The sequence below is a fragment of the Carassius auratus genome, chromosome 20 (genome assembly GCF_003368295.1).
Source record: "Carassius auratus strain Wakin chromosome 20, ASM336829v1, whole genome shotgun sequence".
NCBI lineage: Eukaryota > Metazoa > Chordata > Actinopteri > Cypriniformes > Cyprinidae > Carassius > Carassius auratus.
Window position 1 is genome coordinate 8818614 of NC_039262.1, and position 24841 is coordinate 8843454.

Genomic DNA, 24841 nt, shown 5'->3' on the forward strand with positions numbered 1-24841 from the left:
TACTTGAAATCTTTCCACAGCACAATCAAATTTATTTTAGTATATCTTCAGTTGGACTTCAGCACTTCTTCTGCACAGTTAAAATGCATTTATTAGTTAGTTGTTCCAATTTAGCAGACTTTAAGTTTACCAGTTTATTATACTAAATTTACAATTGCAGGGTATTTTACCTATGTGGCAGTACATTGTCTGCATGGTACACCCTAATAATGCATTCATTAGTGTGATAATATCATTATAGTCCAGTATTTACTTTGCAATCATTATATTGCACTTGGAAGCAGCTTGAAGAGGCATATGGCAGGAAAAAAAATTATATATCACATTGCAGCTGCCTGCTCCACATCACTAGGATATACATCCATAACTAATTTTATGGCATGCTCGGAAGCATTATTCAGCACATTCCATTAAAAACACAATGTGGTGTAGCACAGTTGTTATGAATGGGCATTTACTTTTCTGGTGTTGCTCAACTGAATGGACTATGTATATAAATTTCATATGTTTAAAACTCCCATGGTGTAGTGTCTCGTGAGTTCTGTTTCCGACAGTGTTAAAATGACACATTTAGTGAGATCCATATTTTATCATTATTTAGTGGATTAGTATCAGCTGTGCAGCAGCCCCATGCATGTGCATTTCATTCCCATCTGCACATTTATGTGGTAGTTCATGGCCTGTGTGATTTTTATACACCGTGTTCAATGAATTCAGTTCACACAAGCTGTCATTTAGACTCGGTCGTGAATGTCTGGGCAGAAAGAGAAGCAAAACAACTTCACACATTTATAGCAACAGTTATTGTCTCCATATACACCAGTGGTTTCCTAGTAAAAATCCACATTTTCTTTGCATGTTGCGATTCTGCAGGTATCAATTTTATTCTAGTCTGTAATTAGAAATCAACTTTATGTAATTTTAGAAATATCATTCTCCAAAATATGTTTCAAATGTAGACTTACATGTTTGGAGGTGTGAATAGGCTAAAGAATATCTAATGTGTTTATGTAAACAATGACTAAATTAGATTGATCTAAAGTTAAGGGGAATATGATGAAAGACTTGCCTCTGAAGCCTCAACGTCTGTCGGCTTTCAGAAAAAAAGAAAAAAAAAACTTTTTAGCAGAGCACAGCCACATTTTCACTCTCTCTCCTGCTTTTGGTTTTGTCCTTTATTCTGAGCTCCATATTCTTGGTTGGGGTATTGTACTCCTACGTGGCAAACACACACACGCTTATGCATGAACTCTCACACTCACGCAGGCCACTCTATGTAGAGAGTAAGGAAAAAAATGAAGAGATTTCCTTATGTAATCAGGCTCAAGGATGAGGATATTTTTCCTGCTTATAGGATCTTACATACGTACACATTTTTAGTGTATGTCTGTATGTTATGTGTTAATTTGATATGTATAAAATATATGTATCAGATATCTATTTTTATGTTAAATCATTATAATACACACACACACACACACACACACACATAAATATGTGTATGTTTCTGTATAGATGTTTACGTATGTGTATATATATAGTTTTTATGTATTACATGTATATATTATGCTTATTTCTTTGGGTTTGTTTTAACACACTGGTTAAAATAATAACGCCAACCCACCCATGTCGCAGACTGTGACGTAAGGATTGTTGTTGAACTGTTTTGTACAAACATTTGTTCAGTTTATTGTATCCTTTGGATAAAAGACAACAGGTTTCATGGGAGAAACTGTTATCTTCAAAAAAACACAATCACTTGCTGCCAATACTTGAATTTTTAAGATTAAAAATAGGCAGTCTTTTTTTTTTTTTTCTGTGCTAATGTCATGATCGCGCAGTGGTAAAATGTGAAGGCCCATTGAAACTGTCACAGCCCATAGAGAGCTGCTGAGTGTGTGTGTGTATTTGTGGAGAGTTAGCACAGCTGTGGCTTAACTAGGGCTGCTTGTGGTTTGGCCTCAGAGGAGATTTGGGGTTTGAGGGGGTTTAGGAGGAATTGCAGTGAAACAGTAAAACTGGCAGGTGGGGCAGGTGTGTTTATGTATGGCTGCTTGTGAGTTATTGCGGCGTGGTATGTTTGAAACAGCTGAATGCTGATGACTGTGTAGCAGATTGGATGTAATGCTTTGTTATAGCTGTTTAAGGTTAATGATCTTTGCCAAGACGGTCTGTGCAGCGTCGAGCAGATTTTTGTTCCTTGCCCCAGAAGACTGTAGGCTAAGACACTTTACACTTTTACTTTACACAAAAAAAAATTGCCTCACTGATTTATTTACTGACTGCTTCGCAAGACTCTGCTAATTTAATAAAATACAGTAAAACAGTCATATTGTGAAAAATTATTACAATTAAAAATAACTTTTCTATTTCAATTTATGTAAAAATGTGTTTTGTTAATGTGATGGCAAAGCTGAATTTATTATATTTTTTAATGAATAGAAAGTTTAAAAGAACAGCATTTATTTGAAATGGTAATCTTTTGTAACATTATACAATGTCTTTGTCAGTTTCAATCAAATTAATACACTATTGCAGACGGAAAGTATACATTTCATTAAAAAAAATGCATTGGCCATGTGTCGTCAGAAAATGTATGTTATTCTAAATGTAGTAAATTATGTAATTAACATTTATCCGCTCTTCTCTCTAGATAGTAGACAATCACAATCCGCCTTGATTAAACTAGCAGTTATGTAGTAATAGAGAAGGATCTGAGCAACTCTGTAATTCTGGGTTACCACAGCATCAGATCATTACCCACATCGTCAGACTATTAACCCAATAAATATCACGTATAACCTACCCTTACCGCTAATACATAGTTGCATACCAGCCAAGACATAAAAACGATGGACTACTTTTATGGTACTTTTTGGTCACTGTGAACTATCATTGTATGGAAAGGATATGTGAGAGGATTCTGTAAAAAATCTGTATTTGTGTTCCATAGAAAAATAACAAGGTACTGGTTTGGAATAACATGAGGGTGAGTTAAAAATGACACAATTTTCATTCCTGGGAAAATTGTTCCTTTAATTATAGTTTTGGTTGTGAATGCCATCTAGAAACTAGGATATTGCTCCAGAATGCAGATTTAGAGACTATTTGATCTACGTGAAGTTTTAAAAAGATGGTGAGTTGGACACAACAGGCAAATGTATTTAACTTTTTTTCTAAGCACATCTTTTTCTTTTTTTCACTTTAACACATCTTTCCTAATTCCTTAGGGTGAAATAAACTTATGTATTTCTGAAGGCGATGCCAAACAAAGTACCATAGCTTTCAAGCTCAGTTTCAACAGTAATTTTTGTATAATACTGCTATATCTGCTTTGTGATTTTGGGTAATAACCATGAGCTAACTAAATACATATATTCACCAAGAGTGTGTCAGAGACTTAAATTGGTTGGTTAAATTATGGTTTTAAATGTTTTGAGCCTACTTGGCTGTGCTATTAAGGTTCCTTAAGTTGTACGCATTACTCATATTTGTAATTCATCAAGTGACTGCCATTAGTCTGAGTGTTGGGTGATTGGCATTTGGCTTGAATATACTGAGGTTTTGCTTAAAGGACATTCCCTCAGTCATATGGGACTGAAATGTCATGAACATTAGGTAACACTTGAGAATAGGGAACACTTAACTAACACTTAATTATTTACTACGACTCTTCCCTCAATAACTTCCTAATTTGCTGCTTATTAATAGTTAGTAAGGTAGTTAAGTATAGGTATTGGTAGGTTTACGGATGTAGAATAAATTAATGTAGAATAAGGCATTAATATGTGCTCAATTAGTACTAATAAATGGCTAATATTCTAGTAATATGCAGTACTAATAAGCAACTAGTTAAGAGACCCTAAAATAAAGTTTTACCGAACATTGTTTCTCCACAAATCTTCAGTAATGCTGAATTTTGGTGATCTGTGCCAACATCCACCAATCCCTCCCCTCCCACCCGATTCGATCACCATGGTGATGGCACCCCACGCTCTTGTAACCAAACATGTTATTCATTCCCAGGCCCTGGCCATGGCCCGGTTCCCGGTTTTAGGAGCATTTTCTCATGAGATGGGAGCACAAACAGACACATGGCGTTCCAAGCGGTTTAATCACCAGGACTATTAGGCCACAGTTTTAAAATGGTCTGGCTGTGAGAACGGTCAACCCCACCCCACTAGTGGTCTCGGTTTTTCTTTAGTCTATTGCAGTAAAGTTCTTTTGTGCACCTTCGTCTTTCTCCTTTCTTTAGGGTGGGGTCTGTTCTCAGACATGTCTGCTGCAAGCATCTGACCCCTGAGATTTGTCAGGTCTGGGTGGAGGTTTGATTATATGCAGACTCTGCTTATGTAAGCTTAATTAACTGTGTTTAATTGGGTAAGAGTTTTAATCCTGTTCCAGAACAATGTTAATGTGGAGCACACATAAATTCATAACTTGTTAAAAGGTTGTTTTTTTTTTGTAAGAAAACAGGCTCATTGTTATATCTGTGCCTAAAAAATGTAGTTGTTTTTTAAACTTTTGACTAACACCAGTGTAGGAGCGATATCCAATTACAACTGCTATATACTTGAATTAAGAAAGTTCAAATCCCTCAACCCAAAGCTTATTTGGGTAACACTTCCAGTGACCGCTAAAATACATACAGTACTGTTCAAAAGTTTGGGGTTAGTAAAAAGTTTCCTGTGCTTAACAATAACACCATAACAGTGATATGGGAAAATATTGAAATGTTGAAAACTGTTTTGCTTGAAACAGACCTTTATTCTTTAAATAATATAAATTTTAAAAGAACAGCATTTAATTGAAAAAGAAATCTTGTAAAACTTTAGATTAGGGAAAACATTTGCTATTAACCAAGAGTTTTCCCTCAAATTCCTAATGTTCTGCTTATTAACAGTGAATAAAGGTAAAAAAAAAACATTTTTACAGTAGTGTATCGTATTCTGTAATTATTTTTGATAATACTTTTTCTTTTCATTTTTACACTTATAGTTCCAGCCTGTAATGAGCAACAGAAACGTTCTTATTTCTTTGAATGGAAAATAGGATATAAGGTCGGTCTCTCTTTTCACATTCCTCTATACTGGACAGTATGCCAGATGGTCCTGTCTGCTATTATCTTTAGGTGGAGAGTGTGTGTGGATAGGGGCCACGGGCACATGTGGATGTCCAGCCATGCTCCATTTGTCTTGACAAAAGGTAGAGCTATAGTAAAAAAAATCGGACTAGCCTCAATCCTTTTTTTTTTGTTTGATTGCACTATGAACAACCTTTAGTATGACTCAACCATGTTGCCAAACAGTCATCGGGGAAACTGTTTTCCTGCAAGATTGTCTGTGTCTGGTACAAATGTCTGAAATGAAGATCTCATTTATGTGGTGGAAATGAAGTTCAACAGCAAACTACCTTGCCTGTGTGCCACAGCTCATGAGCAAAACTAGTGTAATTACTAGTTTTGACCTGTTTTTCTTTTTTCTTCTAGTCAAGTGTGTCTCGGAGACAGCAGCGCATGATAAAGAACAGAGAGTCTGCTTCTCTCTCCCGGAAGAAGAAAAAGGAGTATTTGTTGACGCTGGAGGCCCGTCTGAAGGCGGCGCTGTCAGAGAACGAGAAGCTGAAGAATGAAAATGGCACATTGAAAAGACAAGTTGAAGGCCTGATGAGTGAGGTTGGTGTCCATCTACCTTGATCTCTTCGCAGGCTTTAATTTTAAGAAAGATCTTGGATTATTTAGCCGACCCACTTTAAGTCAACATGAAATTAAATTTGAATATCTAAGTTCATGTTATTGACCATATTGTGAACAATTTTCCATTCATGTTACATTTTATTTCTATAATTTCTAATAATGTATTTACCTAATTACAAATCAAAATGTTGTACCTCTGGTATAATGACATGTGAACTTTCACTATTATTCATTTTCTCTTAAGAACTCTGTGTTGAAAGCAACTGCACCGAAACGGAGAGCTGTGTGTCTTATGGCGGTCATGGTCTTCTTGGTCTTTAACTTGGGTCCAATGAGGTAAATTTATTCATTTATTTTGGATTGTGAAATGCTTGCACGTTAGATTGGTATATGAATGTCATATTAAATAATTTGTATAGAAGAGTACTTGGTAGCACAAGGAAAACTTGGTGGTCCCATTGGAAGATTCCTTTTCTAAAGTCTAAATACAACCTATATGCATCTGTTCTGAAGGAACCAGAAGGAATGTGTTATATAAAGCTTTATTTAAAATCCTTTCCTTTTGTTTGTCCCACCCAGTCTGCTTGGAGGAGACAGAGGGTCTACGTTTCCTGCTGCCCCTGCGTTCAGTGGCAGACACCTGCTGGGCTTTTCCCCAGAGTCGGAGAGAAACCTGGAGACAGACAGTCCTCAGACTGATCCCTCTAACCCTGTGAACAGGTAACGCTATTTTCTACATTTGCACAAACACCTAGTCATGCTTAATGGTCTGTGTTTGGCTGGAAACACCCAATACCCTTACCTTTAAAATATTGTAGAGTCCATTAATGTTTTGGAAAACATGTCAGCACAGGCACGGAGTGACTTGTTCTGCCCCACACACAAGTTTACATACTATGACTGGATAGCTAGCTAAGTTTATTTTATCTACCAAGGGCAATGTTTTGAAAGGCAATACTGGTTTCTCATTTCCAAATAATTGCTTCAACAACATAAAACTCATAAGAGTTCAGAAAACCCACATGAAAAGACTGATATTTGAAGACATGATTACTTTTAAAACCTGTATCTGTGTTTACTCAAAGACATTAATCAAGCTTCTAGTCAAATTGAAGTTACGTCACTCCCAGGGGTCGTGTTTCAAACCTCCTGGGGCCTAGGCCAGACAAGAACACCAGCGTTGCTATGATTGTGAGATTTTTTGGGGGGGCTAAAATCAGTGGTGTTCCACAAGGTTCAATTTTAGGTCCATTTTTATTTCCTTGCCTTGTTCGTAACTGGTGTTTCCATTACTGCTGTGTTTTTCCACATTGTTGAAAATGGTTAGTTTTTTAGCTATCTGAGGAGCAAAGCAGGTAATGGAAGTATTTAATTCGGCATTGGAGAATGAATTAAAGCATATAGATTGAGATCCAGATGTTGGTTTTCCAATGGGAGTTCATAAACCCCTGCAAGAGTTTTAAAATCTCTTGTGAAATCTCTTGCTCCCGTGTCCCAGTTTGAGTTTGGATCTGTGCTGGGACTGTGATTCTGATAGCCTAGGATTTATTTGTCATATGTAAAGTATTTTTATTGTTGAGCATTGAATATATTAAGAACGGTTTTAATTTATTGCCTTCTCAAGCCCACAAAGTAATCCAGACTTCCCTTCTTCTGTGGGATGAGCTACTCTATGTCAGCAAAGCTTGTGAGACCTAGATCCAGCTTCCCAGAGCTTCAGTGTCACTCATCCCTAGCCAGAAGTGCTTGATAACATTTCAGAGGCCACATGTTTCCTATTGCATTGAACTGTGAATGACTACATCATGGAAATTTTAGTATTTTGTTGTCCATGATTTCTTGGCTTTATTTTAACTATAGGGTCACTGTACCTGCGCTAAGCATGAACTTGGCACAAGGTGTTGGTATTGTTGATTTGAAAGATCTTGTCTTTTCCCGTAGACAAGATAAAAAGGAACTTTCTTGTCTGGCACACTTGCACATTGTATTCTTAAGCCAACTGTACCAAGAGATGATTAAATCAAGAGCCTTATAAAATTCCTTATGTTGTCATGGAATTAAAACCTCTTTATAAAGATTCTTAACCCCCATTTTCCATTCTTTCCTTTGCTACTAACACTTTACTGTCTTTAATGTTGTTTCTATTCTCTCTCTTTCTCATAGGTTAGAGGATGCGGTATCGGAGCAGAAGGCACTGATGGTGGTGAAGGATCCTCTGTATTTCAGAACTCCTCCACCCTGCCAGCCACCTGTAAACCGGACCAAGTGCATGAAGTCAGTACTGAGCCTGTTTTACATCAGTTGATTATTCAAATGTTATTTTAATATATATTTAATAGTGTTAGTGTTAGAGTTATCTGGCAGTTTTGTTACAAGCCAGTTCTTATCAGATTTAGATTACAGAACATCTGGTCCACAGTGCCCCAGATTTGCCCAGTCTGATCTGATCTGATCTGAAACGAACCGAAAAGGAATTTTTATTACAATGGCCCTAAACAACAGCTCTGGTATATAAACATCTGAGTTCTGTTGTGATGACCGTAAAAGATAATTGTAGCAGTCTTTGTATCATCCAACATCCATTAGATCTGCTTTTTATAAAACGGTTCCACCTGAAACCAGTATCCTGTACAAATGATTATTTTTATTTTTTTTAAATTATACATTTGTTTTACTTTTTGATTTAATGTAGTAACCATAGAACAGATAAAGAACTGTAAACAACAGCTTCTTTGAGATTATAGCTTTAAAAGGCACCAAACAGTACTTATTTGTTCTTCTTTGTTCTGTTAATTTATTATGGAGTTTGGTTGCATTTTCAAATCCAATATCAAGCCATTCATAGTTAACAAGAATATATCTTTGTGGTCTTACTTTTTTTTTTTTTTTTTTTTATACTAAACTATACAGTTTTGAATGACATAATTCTTCTTATTACCACATGGCATCTTATGAAATCTGAAAAGATGTTACTTCTCCTCATAACTATAGGATAGCGCATGAGCTGAGGGGCTGGGTACATCGTCACGAGGTTGAACAGACCAAAACTCGGCGCATGAGCAACACTCAACTCAGAGACAGAACCATCCTGGTATGACCTAAAAACATCTAGATTCTCGTCATTTAAAGCTGAATTGTTGATCATTCTTTTATTTTTATTTTATCTTGGATTTCTTTGATATTGTGTTTAATCCGTCCAAATTTTTTTATTGAAAACCACATCAGATTTGTTTGAGCAAGAGACACCAAAGGGTCTTGACATTGTGCAGTGACGGAAGAGCCTTGTTTCTTTCACTTTCAACTTCATCATGACATCTGTTTCGGTGTGGCTCAAGTGCAGACACTGGGGTGCATACCTCCAACCCAGATACAGGCAGCTGAGAACCACCAGGATATAACGCTGTTTATTTTCTTTAAATAGATTTTCAAAATGTTTACATTGGGGTGAGACCCCTCTCTTTGCACCCTCTCCTTTCACACTGCTCATCGCTTTCACTCCTTTTTAACCCACTCTTAGTATAATCCAGTCGTCTTGGGAAAGTAAACAACCCCCTGCCCCAGTCTGCTGAGTCAATCTGTCTTTTCTCTCTTAGACTTTTTTTTTTTTTTTTTTTTTTTTTTACAGCCATTTCCAAACTGAGTCTAATTCTCTTCCAAAACCACTGTCAGTAGCTCTATTTGATTTGATTGTTTGTATAAGCTTTAAAAACTCTATATAGAAGTCAGCAGTCAACAGTTTCCACAATTCATGCAATAAAATAATGTTAATAATATTACACTACTTTTTCAAAATCAGAGGTCATTTAATTTAAAAAAACGGTATTTACTGTCCCTTTTGTTCAAAGTAATGTTGTCATGCTGAATATATGTATTTATTTTGACCCCAGACTTTTGACTGGTAATGTATATCATTAAGAAGTATCTCAGTCTGACTATTTAATACACAGAGGAAGCATAAATGTATTAACACCGGATGCATAATGGTGGGAAAAGATGAATGGGTTCAGTTTATTTGCTGTGAGCCTTGTGCACAGAATGCCTGCCATGACAACAGCACAATGTAGTTATCTACTTCTGTTTGTCCAGTTGTCAAGGTTCAGTCCAAGTGATGATGATTTCATTCACACGAAATGAGTCAAAGGAGACAAGGTGCGGCAAAAGATGTCACAAAGAATTGTTATTGAAATGTGTACACAAATGCATTTTATTTCCTAGCCATACAACATATTGACTGCTGACATTTTCTAAGTTATACCAACAGCCACAAATCTATGAGACAATATAAGAGCAGAGTTTAGCCGCATGGGTGAGGTTGGAGTAGCTTAGTGGTTTAAGATCTCTGGGCCGGAAACCGAGGTTCAAACCCCAAAAGGGGTGATTGCTAATCTATCTCCATTGTGCACTTAAGCAAGATGTTCAACCGCACTGTTACTCCAGAAAGCCTTATCCTGTAAATTATCATGACTGCTTTCTGTGGTATAACATTGCATGAACGTTTAAGAGATTTCACCAGATTGGGTTGCAGATTCTCCTCTCAAAACGTTATTAATAGTGTTACTAAACTAGTTCCAGAAACCATTCTTTTAACCCCATTCTGGCTCAATGTGAAGCTGTATGATTTATGCAAGCAGAATTTATCAGGATGTAGTTGTTTGCGTTAGTTCCTTATCATTTGTTTTTATCAGATAACTAATAGTTAAAGCAGTTTGATAGACAGCTTGTTATGACTTAGAAAAACATAATTTGCAGCAAGTTGATTGTTTGAAAGGCTGCTCTGTGTTTGAAGTGTCTGCCTTATGTTGGGAAACTGCCTTGACAGACACAAGCATACACACATATCCACCGATAGCCATTTTCCACTGATAGGTTCCCATCGCCCAATCTGGAATCCTTCCATGCATTTCCACCACATTAAAGACCCTCTTGTCTGGACAAATCTCTGGCCCAGAAGACCTGGTGGTCTTAAACAGGAATACTGTTCTATCTACCTCCAGAGAAATAATGTCCTCACTATAAACAACAAAAACAACTCAAAGAAAAACAAAACTAGATTGCTTCCACTATTATACTCTGGTACCGCCACATTGTTTGCTCTCCGTCACCAAGATTGAGCCACTATGTAAATACTGTCGTCATGCAGGGTGCTGAGATGTTGGATGATTGAAGATGGTTGAGTGTGTTGACAGATGGTTGTTTCCCAGATTCTGTCCACTGTCCACACAGAGCACAGAACTAAACAAATTCTGAGAGAGATGCTGTTTTTCAGAATAACACACACTGACAGGAGCTCAAGTGCAGAGACTAAAGCAAATATGAGCTCAGGCACATTTCCACGTGTCTTACTGTGCGTGCTCTATCTAATAGGTAAAAGGAAGTGACATTTTTTCTTTTTTTGTTGAACAGAAAGCAGCTGATAAACGGGATGAGGTACCACAGATCATGACACAGATCCAGTACACGGATTCCTCTGAAAAGTAAGTTGTGTGGAAAATTTAATTGGTTCTTGAGTCCGTGGTGTTGTATTAGTGCTATATAGCTTTTTTTCCATTGTGTAGTTGCTCATGTGTGAAAATTTCTGTCCTTTATTTGTAATGTAAACTTTGTATAAATGACGTAATGTTCACTAATGCATTCTGAGAAATGGTCTGAGGACAATTTGAATTTATGTATTACAAGACAAAACAGTGAAGTTTGAAGCCCCATACATGTGATAGATTTGGAAGAAATCTGAAGAGTGGATCTACAGAAGGCTGTCCCAGCTTTTATTTTATTTTTTCTTTAATGTCATTTTTCAAAGCTGTTGTGCGGTAGTAATGCTTGAGGGATATTTTAAACTATGACACACACAATTAATTTATTTTTGTGAATCAGTACATGCCATTTCCCCATTTTTTTTTGTTTTTTTATTAAATTCATAATCTTAAAGTGTGATGTGCCATTCAGCCAAGTATGGTGACCCATACTCAGAATTCGTGCTCTGCATTTAACCCATCCAAAGTGCGCACACACACAGCAGTGAACACACTCAAACCATGAACACACACCCAGAGCAGTGGGCAGCCATTTATGCTCCAGAGCCCCGGGAGCAGTTGGGGGTTGCTCAAGGGGACCTAAGTCGTGGTATTGTCAGCCGAGACTCGAACCCACAACCCTAGGGTTAGGTTCCAAACTCTCTAACCACTAGGCCACAAATTCCCTAACAATGTAATGTTCAGGTTTGTGTTAACCAATAGCCAAATTGCTATTGAAGCATGGTTTCAGGCTAATGGTGTACATCATGCAGTCTCTAATAAAAAATATTTTGCCAGTAGTTAATACAATTACAAGATTTTCTAGAGGATGAAATTGATAGCAGTCAGATAGCCACCCTGCAAGTGGATTCTGCTGTGTCCTTAAGAGGACAGACCTCCACAAAAGACTGCAAACTCACTTCAAGTCACTTGGAAATGCCACATTACAGTACGATAAATTATGAATGCCATTTTTTTGTTTGCTTAAAATCTATCCAGGGTTATTGCACCAAAAAAATTATGTTTTTACACCTTACAGACACATCCTCCTGCATTTTTATTTTAATTGTCTTTTGTTTTATCTCTTAATTTCATTTTTTGGGTGTGACACATGCTGTCCCTCAGGGTAAATCATATTTCTGGCTGCTGTAGTTCAGCTGACCTCAGCAGTGCATTGGGCCAGAAATCAACATGGCTGTCATTCCATGGCTTCACACTGACAACAGGGAAAAGGCAACATTCACACAGGAAAGAAAGTGTTTTATCAAGAGGTTACTGAGAACTGTAATTCAACATTTCACTTGCTCTGGGTTACGTGGTATTTTAGTATATTAATATTATAAAGGTATGCAAAGTAAATTCGATACAGCTTTTTGTAATTAATAACCACGGCATGTTTAATATTCCTTATTCAGTACAGATTTTTACCTAACATTAGTACAAGCACAGGCAGTTGTTATCAGTGGCAAAATGTAAATCAGAGTTTGAAGTGTTTGTGTCCTGTTTCAGGACTCCCAGCAGCGAGCTGCAGGTGTATTACGCCCCTCACCGCACCTACAATGACTTCTTTGATGAACTCCACAGAAGAGGGGACACATTCTACGTGATCTCTTTCCGCCGGGTAAGTGGACCTCGCCATCTGTCTGCCTGTCTGTCTGTTCATCTGTCTACCTGCTTTCTGTCAGGCTGTGGCCACACAAGGATGTGTTTCATTGGTTTTAGAGCCCACACACCATTATAAAGGGACACTTGAGACTCTTCCATCTTAATGGCATGTCAGAGAATCTTCTAGCTTGTGTCAGATCTTGGGAGGTCTTTATAAACCTTCAGTTTGTAAACGATCGTTCTTGTTAGAAATAAAGCACACTGTGCTTCTTGTAATGCCACCTACCTAGTATTTAGCATGTCCCTGTGATATTCAAATGAATATATGCAAGCAGCTTGACTGACTGATATTAATAGTGTACTTTCAGATATTTAAAAAACTGTGACTGGCGAGTAAACTACAATATTTACTAGCCAATAGCAATTCAATTGCCAAGGTGTCCGTAGAGGGTTGACAGGTGAAAAAAATAATCTCCACAGATCAGCTTAAGAATATAACTTTAGTAATTAGAAGTAAACTTGAATGATAACCATGTTTGAATGCATATTAGTCATTTTAACTGAACATTTTAATTGGACTGTTTGTGGTTCTTTTTGGTTATTTCAGTGTTTCTGTAAAAGCATGAGAATCCATCTCTAACACCGTGAACAACTCTCAATACATGAAACACCATCGTACCCCTCCGCCATCTTAAAAGCTGAAGTCTTCCATAGGATCAACGTTATTTTGACGGGAAAATACAACAAATAATATTGTTTAAATGTAGCGCATCAATTCTCTCTGTCTTTTTCTCTCTCTCTCAGTCTCTGCATGTGTGTGAAAGCGACGGCGATTTGTGCACCTTCACACTAGAGTTTATGGTACATTAAATACAGGTGCGCTCCGCAATCATTGAAATGAACTGAAAAAAAGCACAGATCGCCTGACAGAGAGTGAAACTCTGAAGCCCTCAGTCAAAGTCAGAGTATTTGCGAGTGAAAATATATCTGTGCTAAACTTATACTTGGCCTTCAACTAACACACTGGCGAGTAAAATCATATAATTTATTATCCATTGGCTAATATTGGACATAATTTAGTCGCCAGAGCGAAGATTTAGTTGCATATGTGAGTGATTTATTCGCAATGTAGAGGGTTGCCTGTATAAAGTATAATACGATTATATTACAATAAACCTCTCTGTCTGGCATTCCCAGGTTATTTATGATTCAGGGGTACCCAGATTTTATGTCAGATGACCTGCACAACAGAACAATTACTCCGTCTGTTTGCCAAAGTTTGTGAGATTTATGGCAGAGAATCATCAAAATCAAGAGATTTGTTTGAGGCTGTTTGGACTAAAGACTTTTTTGTTTGTTATTATTCATGGGTATGTGCGTTTTTTTTTTTTTCTGTAATCACTTTGCTTGTAACATTTTTAATTTAATGTCAGATTCACCAACCCCTAAACATCACATTCTAAAAGTGAGCTATGATTTGGCTATTTTAGTGCACATTGATAGTTTGTTTTATCTTTAAACAATTTTATTTGAGTCACTTTTTTTGTTGTTGATAGTTTCCATCTTTGTAATAGGTGAACAGACTTGGTCAGCTAAGAGTTATTCCGATGACTCAGGTCTGATTTTTCATGCATATGTTCATGATCTCAAGCTGGATGTCATTCATTTGGGGTCAGACTGTATTTGTGGTAATCTGGTCAATTTTTTTTCATCTTTCATCAGTTCCACCCTTATTCTTTGTGTGTTTAATATTTATTTCCATACTCTCGGTACCTGCTTTTAATTATTCACTTGGAAGATGCAAAAAATGTTGGCCGAAATATTTGAAATAATCTTAAATCTCTTTTGTTACAAAGGGAATGGCGGACAGGCGTATCCACATTCACAGTGGCCCAAAGCAAAAAAGCTAAATTATTGTAATAAAATATTTAACCAGTTTGCATGGGATGTGACAGTAAATAGTTATCACTCTCTCTTTTCATCCTGAAGATTTTTTTTTGTAATGCCAAACAGGTCTCCACTTCTTTTTTTTTTTGTGAAAACAAACAAATGACTCATGTCAGTGACTCATAATCAGAAAATAAAGATGTTTTTGTAGGACTGCTTTGCCAACTGCTCACCCCCCCCCCCCATGTTTTTCCCCAACAAAACTTGATTTAAAGACTCAAAAATCAAAGTTGTCTTTGTTTTAGTGTTTATTAATCTCAACCAAACAAAATGAGCCCCATCTTAGATTAGTTGAGCCAGAAGATGTTGGATTGGTTTAGTCATATTCAGACCACTGCCCTGTTTTTTTTATGTTTTAAGTCTCTAGGTTTATTCAGTCTTTTGGGAAGTCCGACTTTCACAACATTGACTCAGTTCCTCCTAAAACCTCCTCAGATGTGGACCTCCATTTAAGAACATTAGCTCAATAACTAACCCATCATGTTGCAATCCTAGACATCTTAAACTCAAATGCATTAACTTCCAATGTATGAACTATTGTTAAGTAGTAGACAGATAAAAAAAAAAAAATAATAAATGTATTTTCCCTAATGTTGCATTACTAATGATGCATGGACATGGGGTCCAAAAGAAGGCAAATAAAATTTCTTGTCGAAAATCTAAAGAGTACAATACATTAGTATTAGTATTACACTTCCGTATTCTGAATAGGAAAAACGGATAGCTCAACCAAAAATGAAAATTGTCACCCACCATTTTTGCTGTACAAGAGAAAAAATGAATTCAAATAACCATTGGCGAGTAAACAATTTTTTTTAAAACATTCTTTATTTTAAATAAAGGAAAGTGGTTGTTATTTGTTCCAGTTAGAAATGAGAACATCAAAAATCAATGAGGAAATTCATGTAATATTTTTATTTCAAAATGTGTGTGTGTTATGTTTCCTAGGTTGCATGTGTCTCTGAGATTTTGCTTGTCCTGTTTTGTTTTTCTTTTCTCCCCTTCATGTGCAGTGAACCCTGCATCTTTCTCTGGACTGTGTTTGCAGCCTAATAGTGTTTATTTCATTGTTCCATTGAATCAAGCTCTCTGATCTTTCAGAGTTGCTGCAAACTTTCGAACTGAGCTAGGGATGTTTCCATTGTCATCCTCATGTAAGCTGATCACACTATCCTCTCATTGCAGCTCCCTTTGAGCCCTTAGACCTTAAGATTTGGCGGAAATTCATATCTATCTGATGAGATTGGTATTCCTCATATCATTCTCCATACAATAGTTACTTACCCTTTCACTCTGTCACTCACTTTTTCCACCTTTCCTCTCAACGGCACTAGAATTTCTTCCATGGGTTAAAGAAATGTTCAAGGTCACCTGCCGGACACAACGAAAGAACTTGGCCACTGCTCTTCATAAAAGACCTCATTGTCATAATCTAGTCTAGGGAACTAGATTATATTTTATCTTCATTTACTTACCACAGGGTTTCTCTGGGTCTTAAAATGGTATTAAGAAATTTTAATTCAGCCTTCAACAAATTAAGGCCTTGAGCAGAAGTCTTAAATTGATAGTAATGGCAAAAAAGTGTTATGTTCCCTAATATTAATTCATTATGTAACTGAATTAAGCTTTCACCCCATTCTTAGTCCTACCTGTTCTTGTTTTATCAAAATTCATTTTGACCAGTTCTCAGAAAAAAAAAAAAGTTGTAAAAAATTATGAAGACCTTGTCCTTCTGTTCTTGATGTAGTTCAAGTACAAATATCTGGTACAGTAAAAAATATTTATTCATTCATTCTACTGGTCGGGAGCAGGTATTAAACTTTAAAGAAACACTCCACTTTTTTGAAAAATAGGCACATTTTCCAACTCCCCTACAGTTAAACCGTTGAGTTTTATTGTTTTCGACACCATTCAGCTGATATGGATATCCATTCAGTGATAATAGCTGGGGACTATTTTCAGAAGAATGAAAGAAGACCGTTAAAGAATCTTTCATTTTTGGGTAAACTATTTGAGTCCCATTGTGAATTCAACTTCCTGCTTTAGTACAGTGACAACAGATGGTTTAAGCACAAACACATTTACTGAAGTCTACATGACAAAAGACGTTTCCCATCCATAGCACAGACAAAGTGTTATTATAAACTCTGGGCCATGGGCTTTCCTTTCCATATGGTTTCTGTCTTCAACGGCTGTGTGTCCTGACTGGAGAATGTCTCCAATTGGTACAACTGAGTTGGACTAACATAGACAAAGTTCTGACCTGATTATTAGTGTTACATTACACTCTCTAGGTCTTTAAGTTCAAGTTCAAAGTTTGCTTTCACTGTAGGAAACTGGCTGCTTTTTTCAGTTTCAAGTTAATTATTTATGCCTCAGAACATAAAAAATGAAATGTGGGAACATGAAAATAAATTTATAATGGGTTTTCAAGCAAAAATATAAAACTGTACAACTTCTTCGATCATTAATATTTAGAGGTTCTTGTGCACCAAATCAGAATATTAGAATGATTTCTGAAAACCATGCAGCATTGAAGACTGGAGGAATGGCTTTTTAAAAAATACTTATTTCACAATATACTTTTTTTTTTTATTTAATTGATTTTTGATCAAAAGCATTAAGATAATTTTTTTTTTTAATGTATTGTGTCTCAATCTCACTGTCCAACGCAAGTTAGACTTTTTTAGCAACCAAATTGATGCTTCAGACTTTTAAACAGTGAGCAGAGCAATTTAACAATGTCTTCAGCAATGTACTAAACTCTCCTTGTGCATGTGTTTTTGTGGCTGGCTGATGGCTGTTCCTCTTTTGCTTACAGGATCACCTCCTCCTTCCCGCCACCAACCACAACAAAGGCAGCCGCCCTAAGATGTCTGTGGTTCTGCCAGCTATGAATTACAATGGTAAGAGAAAAGAATTGTGAATTATCTTATTTTCTAATGAACTGTCATCTAATGCTTTATACTAAGCATTATTCCTTAAATTTATATTAAATCTAGGACTAAATTGTGTTGTTTTTGGCTTTTATTAATCCAGGTCCTTTGCTGTAAGTGGTATTATTGCATATTCTAGTTATGTTTTATGAAATTGAATCAAAAAGAGACACATCTGTACATGAATAGTACATGCAGTGTGTCTAGGCAATTAATAATTATCACGGTTTCCAGCATGTTGTACAATGAGCACTGCTTTCTAAGTTGCTTTGTCAAGTTAACATTAGTTAAACTTGGGAAAAAACATTTCTTTTGACTGGTAACATAGATCACGGTTTACATTTCAACACTCATTCCTACATTTCAACACTCATTCTACACTCGAAACCACCGTAGCACAGACTTGTAGCACATTGCCGTGTATGGCTGTGAGCTAATGAGATCACAGTCAGATCCTTGTCCTTAAAACCAGAATGGTGTCTCCACTCACAGCAGGCCTGCAGCCTCTGATAACAAAACTGCTGGGTAAGAATGTTCCACGCAGAGGCATGACAGGGGACCAGTACAAAAGAGCTCCCAGAGTTAATGACATATTAATGATCCCTGCAGGAGATCGGATTGAGTTCTAGCATCTGATAGATTTATGTAGTTTGTGGGTTAATTTATTCATTGTAAAAATATCTTTAATTCATTTGAATTTATATTATAATAAATTATAGAAAGTATAATATTAATATGAAAAACATATGATATTGTGTAATATTGTGTGTGTGTATACACAGAAATTAGTGTTTGTTTATATATGAGAAATGTCACATAAGTAGCAGTGCGTTATAGATGTATATTGGCATGGCTGTTATAGAAATTATCTTTATTTACCAACTGCTTATTTCTCTGTAAACAAGAACATTCTTGCCAAAAAAAAAACTCTTAAAACAGTATTATTTCTAAAATATAGTGGTTTTGGGTGTCCACCATGACACTCGCTATGAGAAATACCGAAAGCGGAGTGATGCAAACAGTGAAACATGAAACGGTTGGAGTTCTGTTATGAAAGAGATAGAAATGAAAGAGATAGAAAATGAGGAGTTGGTGTCCAACACATTTAATGGCTAGTACACGGCAACGCGCTCTTCTCATACATGAGAGATTTACTCTTTCTTGCTGTTACAAATGAAGTAAAGACAAATTAACAAGGTGGCAGAACGAACTTATCATCCATACTGGTTCTCACGTAGACCTTCACTTAAAGACTGATCACTTAACTTCTAACACTCGCTATGTGGTGATGATATAGAAGGACTAAGTGAGAACCACTATGGATAAGTTCGCTCTGCCGCCTTATCATTTTCATGCACACCGCACTATAATGTGATGCATGCAAAATACATAGTTTTGGCCGTTACTAAGTCTCCACCCACAAATAGACATATATTGTCTGCAGATATGAAGTATCCCATTGCACTTTAACAAGTAATCTGAACGGCCTAAATGTGTGTAATATTTTAAACGAGCCCTCACTAACTGAGTTTAACACCACAGTTATGTTAGAATGCATCTCATTCTTGTTTCTGTTGCGCTGCGTCGAGCTCGTCATGGGTGCGTGGTCCGGAGCGATGTATGACTGATGCATCAGTTCAATTCAGCTTTACTCCAAATATACAAACTTACCCGTTTTTAACGCTTTATATTTAACGTGTTCAATTATGTCCAATTAGTGTTGGACTTTAAAATAAATCTACTATTGATTTTCACTGTTGACTGATTTAGCATAACATTTAGACTAATAACTTCCAGGCACAAATGCGGTAGATTTGTCACAGGACGCGCGATATGACAGTTGTCCGACTGTATTTAACTAGCTGTTTTAAATACAGTATTTTTATATTTAACGTTAGTTTATTAGTATGTTTTAAAGTATATTTTTCCAATTATTGGTGATTGCATAGGCTCTCTCTCGCGCACCTGCACGGTTTAAAACCCCAGAACAAACAGTCTCTCTCTTGCTCCACCCATGCACGATAATATCATGTATCGTCGATCTCACGGGCTGACGATATAACGATTTGAAAAATGACCATATCGCCCAACACTAGCTCTTATAAAAATCAAAGAGAGAACGGTTTTGAAATTTTATGGGTGTCTAATCATTTCTGTAAACATTCCATTCCTTTTATTAGTCAAAGTATCAGGTTAGATTACCCCGTACTGAACTCCGAAAGGAAAATGTGATATGCTGACCCTGCAGTGTAAACAGGCTTTTTTCTTAAAAAGAGAATATTTAGAGAAGTACATTTAATTTTTAGTAGTGCCAAATGCCCCTAACATTTAGTAGTTATGTCAGTTGCTTATTTGAGTCGCTATTCTAGTGTATGCAATCATTAGACTAATAGCAGACACCAGGTCAGATTGCAAACCTGTTCACGTGTCACCAGGTGTGCAAACTGTTCCGGTTATATAGCCACAGCAAATGTAACTGAGAAAGAGAAGTATTGGGAAGCAGGGGTAAAAAGAAATTCTCTCCAAAAATGAGGACATGTGCTTCATGTTGTTCAGTGACAAGAATAAACATTCCAGTTGCTATGTGCAAGAGCTTGTGTGAGAATGTGATGTCTGGGAAGATCTTGATCTTGTAATTGGCGCACATAGTCTGCGTTTAATGTGCAGTTTGCACAAAACAAGAAACCTGATATATTTTAAAGATCGTAGACTTAAATCGAAGTATTCCCTTTTGAGTGGATGGCTGAGCATGGTGTTCTATGCATCAGGTTTTTTTTCTGGCTCCATCCTGTTGATTTAAAAATAAATGTTCAAAGTTGGGTTTCACATGGTTTTATTAAGAGAACAACTTTTGGACAACGGGAGTCTAGCTTTTGAAATTGCCCCCAGCTGATTCCGTTCCAGTCTACACGTGTTGGGGTCGGGTGTTTTGCACTGCGTGTGATGGAGGGATGGAGGAAACCCTTTCTGTTATTCATCATTGTTTTCAAGGTGGTTGACTTCTATCTTGAAAACAACATGAATAACAAAACTTTTTTTTTTTTTCTCCATCAATTTCAATTTCATGTTTGGTTTGGAAAATATTGTTGCAGTGCCTGGCAGTGTCAGTACATTTATTATCTGTTCTCTTTCGCTGTCTTCCCTGTGGGAGTTCTGAGTCAGCATTATAATCATTTGTGAATGTTGGAGATGATGATGATCATCATCATATTCCCTTTTCTTTGTTTGTTTGTGCACTGCACACATTTCGAAGCCATATCATGAACATTTTTACTCTTCAGTCAAAGGCATTGCTTTATAGGCAAAAGCCTAGTGAAAAGAGAAAAAAACATTGTCAGTGTCTCACCCCAAATGGACACAAAAAGAGAATTTTTGTCTAGTTCATAACATGCAACTTGTGCATTTTATTACAAGTCTTTTGAAGTTATACTATAGCTTTAATTTTGCTGAAATGTCTGAAAAGAGTATTTACTCATAATCTTTCTCTCCAGTGAGCAGTTGACTCAAGAACCACGGAATCTTGAGAACCAAATCAGTGATCAATTCGTTGTTTTAAGAGATGGTTCTTTTATGAACAAAGTTCAATTCAGTTCTCGATTTATATTTGGTTTAATTTTTTGTTAAACTGTCAGTTATGGGGGAAAGTGATTTTGGCTGGAATCTCAAAGCTTCTCAACCACAACCTCATCAGGAATTTACCCTTGAGTCCACATGTTGTCTTAATCAGAGTTTTAAATGGTGTTTGGAAAGTCAGGCACAGTACCAGACACATCCAAAGGGAATTCACCAAACGAAAAGCCTTCTGTGAGAATGGAAAATGACATTTCTGACATATTAGGAAAAAAAAAAAAAAAATATATATATATATATATATATATATATATATATATATATATATATATATATATACATACATACATATATACATACACGTGTACAGCTCAGCAGTTCGTTGTCATTTTAGTGATTGCATTGAAATACAGTGAGATAATTGCTGTAACCCATCATCTATGATGACTTCTGCAGCACTGCTGAGGTTGTCTTTAAGCACCTGTGAAAATACACATTTTGTGAGATACTGAAACTTTATCCCATAACATGGACTGTTCAGTGGTGCATTAGAGATAGATGGGAAAGATTTTGGTTTCAGGAACACGTCAGAAAGACTCTTACAGTTAGGTTTACTGTAGATCACTGGTTTTGAGATCATCATTGTGGGTGTGCGTCTGAGTGTAGGATTCATAAATGTATTCACCAGTAAGGGCTGGAAAAGTGCTTTAGATTTGACCTACCGTGATGCTCTCCAGCCTATGAAGTTTTTATCATTGCTGGACCGAATCACTCAAGCCTGCTGTAAAAGTCACTTGAATGCTGCCCATATGCTGTGCATGTGTGTGAAGTACAGAAAGCTGTCCTTATAGAGGATAGACCATAGAACATCGTTAGTGAGTGTAAACCATCATGCTTTACTGGTTCCTTACAAAATACTCATAGCTTGTGTTTGATGAGCGCTTTTATGAGTCTGTCAAAACATGGGAAATGAAGTCACGACCTGACTCTCACTTCCAGAGATAAAGGATCATGGGGCATCCCGCCGTGTCAGTAAAACCGATACTAGATCTGTATTGCTCACGTATTTAATTACCAGTAGATTTAGAGTAAATGTGCTATTGCCTATCAACACTTGTATGATACAGCAAGCATTATCTTTTAAATGTTATTTATTCCTGCTATGGCAAAGATGAATTTTCAGCAGACTTTACTCCAGTCTTCAGAATCACATGATTCTTCAGAAATCTTTCTCATGCTGATTTGATACTGAAGTAATATTTCTGATAATTATCAGTGTTGAAAACAAGTGTGATAAGTTTTCCTTGATTCTTTGATGAATAGAAATTTCCAAAGGACAGTATTTATTTGAAATCGAAACATCACACATTTCTTTACTGCCATGTTTGATCAGTTTAATGCTGTCCTGCTGAATATAAGTATTAGATGAAAAAACTTGGTGGCCTCAAATTTCTGCACAGTAGTGTACCTTTCCTTAACCCCGTTTTCTTTCATGTGGGAGTCATCATCTGTTGTCTTTACAGCGTGTAACTGGCCTTGGTAAACCATTAAAATGCCTCTTAACCTCCACAGGCCACCTGGCATCTCACCTGCATACGTTTAACCATTACTTTCACAGAACTGTTTTGTATGATTTATATTTTCTGCGCTAATACAAAGACTTTTCTGTCTCACTGCAGAGAGCATCATTAAAGACAAAGAGTTTGAGGTGATGATGCAGATCGACTGTGAGGTCATGGACACCAGGATACTCCACATCAAGTCGTCTACCATTCCACCCATCCTGCGGGTCAATCAGACAGACTCTTTATATCACGCGGCCCCCAACAACAACCAACCTGCGGCCCCCGTCGGTGTCCTCATGGGGTCATCTTAGTCTCAGCTATCTAGCTTATCAATCTCATTTTGTTTTGAATTACCTGTTTTTTCACCATCATCTAGTTTGTTACATAATTAGCATTTTGTTTTCATTTTTGTGTCTCTTCTCTTCCTCGAGTGGCCAACCAGGGTCTTAGTAATCAATTAACAAATCACCAAGATATTCAGCAATAGTTGAGAATTTCTCTTTAGGGCACCTTTTCCAAATGCATCTAGAAAGCCATTCAATATTGATGAGCCATTCAGTTCATATTACGGTCTCATTCCAGGCTATTGACTTCACTAACTATTGGCATTTACATTTATGTTCACTTTATGCAAAGTGACTTCAAGCGTGTTCAAATTTCTTTGCGCTCTTCCAGCTAAACTACAGGGGCATTCATTATCCAAATCTTCCAAACCAAAGTGCGATCTGGCTCGATTATTGTACCCTTTTCTGCTGTATGTGGTAGCTGTCAGGGAGTTGTTTTTTGTCTTTTTTGTTTGTACTGTGCTTGTTTTGTTTATAAAATGAATTCAAATGAATATTTATAAAGGTTTAATATTTACACATTTAATGGTCATATTCAGCTATATACAACACTGTCCTCAAACAAACTGCATTGCCAGTGAGTTTTGTTTTTGTTTGGCATTTTTTTTATCGAATAGAAAAGTAGGAAGATGGATTACTTACACTTGAGTCAGTGTAATTGACTTTCCATTGCTGTAAATACATCCATTCCAGTACTGTAAATGTACATCCAAAAATATATATTTGAAAGTATTTGGATAATACTTCTACTATATACTTGGTCTTTGAAGGGTAATCATTTTAGACTAATTCTAATTGGAATAGCAGTTTGGGTTTGGGGGTCTTCTGCAACATCTGTCAGTTAATTTTAATGTATTTCATGCCTTTTGTGTTTTTCTTAGTGGCTTAATTGCACTTTAAATGAAGTGTGCTTGACATAAATACAGTTGTTAACAAAACTGGCTGTTAATTTGAAGTTGTAGACTAGACTTAGATTATTAATGTTACTTTGTATGTACCTCATCTGTCCTTTGTTCACAGTGTATTTGTCTCTCTTATTCTAGTGTATTTAGACGTGCACTTGTTTCTTGTCCTGTTTAGGAAGCCGTAGCCAGTTATCATTCGAAAGCAATGTGATTATTAGCTTTTACTTTCCAATCTGTCGTCACTTTCACTGAATAAAAAAAAAAAAAAAAAATTGATTTAATTTCAGTTTATAAACTCCACTCAGGTGAAGCTTTGATCTCAAAATGGAGATGATATATTAGTATTTAGTGAGAAAATGTAACATTTTGTCCTTAGCATTGCGGTAAAAATGTTTCATTATTTTTCAACAAATCCCTTTTTCCTCTCTGGCAGCATTTTTATTTTTTATATATTTAATTTTTTCATTTTTGGAAAGATTTTTTTTTTTATTTGTTCACACAGTGATGGCAATGAAAGCTATGTTGTAACAATGCAAAGAAATAAACACTGGACTCAAGTTTGTGGGGGATTTTGTGTGCATCTTTTGTTTTTAGGACGCAGACAGAGTCTAATGTCAGACTGAATTTGCGCTCTGAAATTGAAGGTTTGTGTAAATGTGGGGTCTGAGGCGCTGTAAAGTGCTGATTAAAGGTCTTTGCAAAGACCGGGGTAAACAGTGTTTTAGGGTTAAAATATGGTAGATGTGTTTTGTTTGTCCCGATTT

The 24841-nt window shown here is 36.5% G+C and overlaps 1 protein-coding gene across 1 annotated transcript in view; it reads left to right on the forward strand.

The window, feature by feature from the left end:
* The window catches only part of atf6 (activating transcription factor 6), a 32183-nt gene extending 7544 nt beyond the window's left edge, over window positions 1-24639 (forward strand). Inside the window, exons 8-16 of the mRNA XM_026290872.1 lie at window positions 5489-5674; window positions 5940-6031; window positions 6275-6415; window positions 7859-7969; window positions 8687-8786; window positions 11099-11169; window positions 12715-12826; window positions 17579-17663; window positions 22943-24639. Of these exons, the coding sequence (XP_026146657.1) occupies window positions 5489-5674; window positions 5940-6031; window positions 6275-6415; window positions 7859-7969; window positions 8687-8786; window positions 11099-11169; window positions 12715-12826; window positions 17579-17663; window positions 22943-23139 (1095 nt within the window). The 3' untranslated portion in view covers window positions 23140-24639. The remainder of the gene's footprint in view (window positions 1-5488; window positions 5675-5939; window positions 6032-6274; window positions 6416-7858; window positions 7970-8686; window positions 8787-11098; window positions 11170-12714; window positions 12827-17578; window positions 17664-22942) is intronic.
* Window positions 24640-24841: the final 202 nt, after the last annotated feature.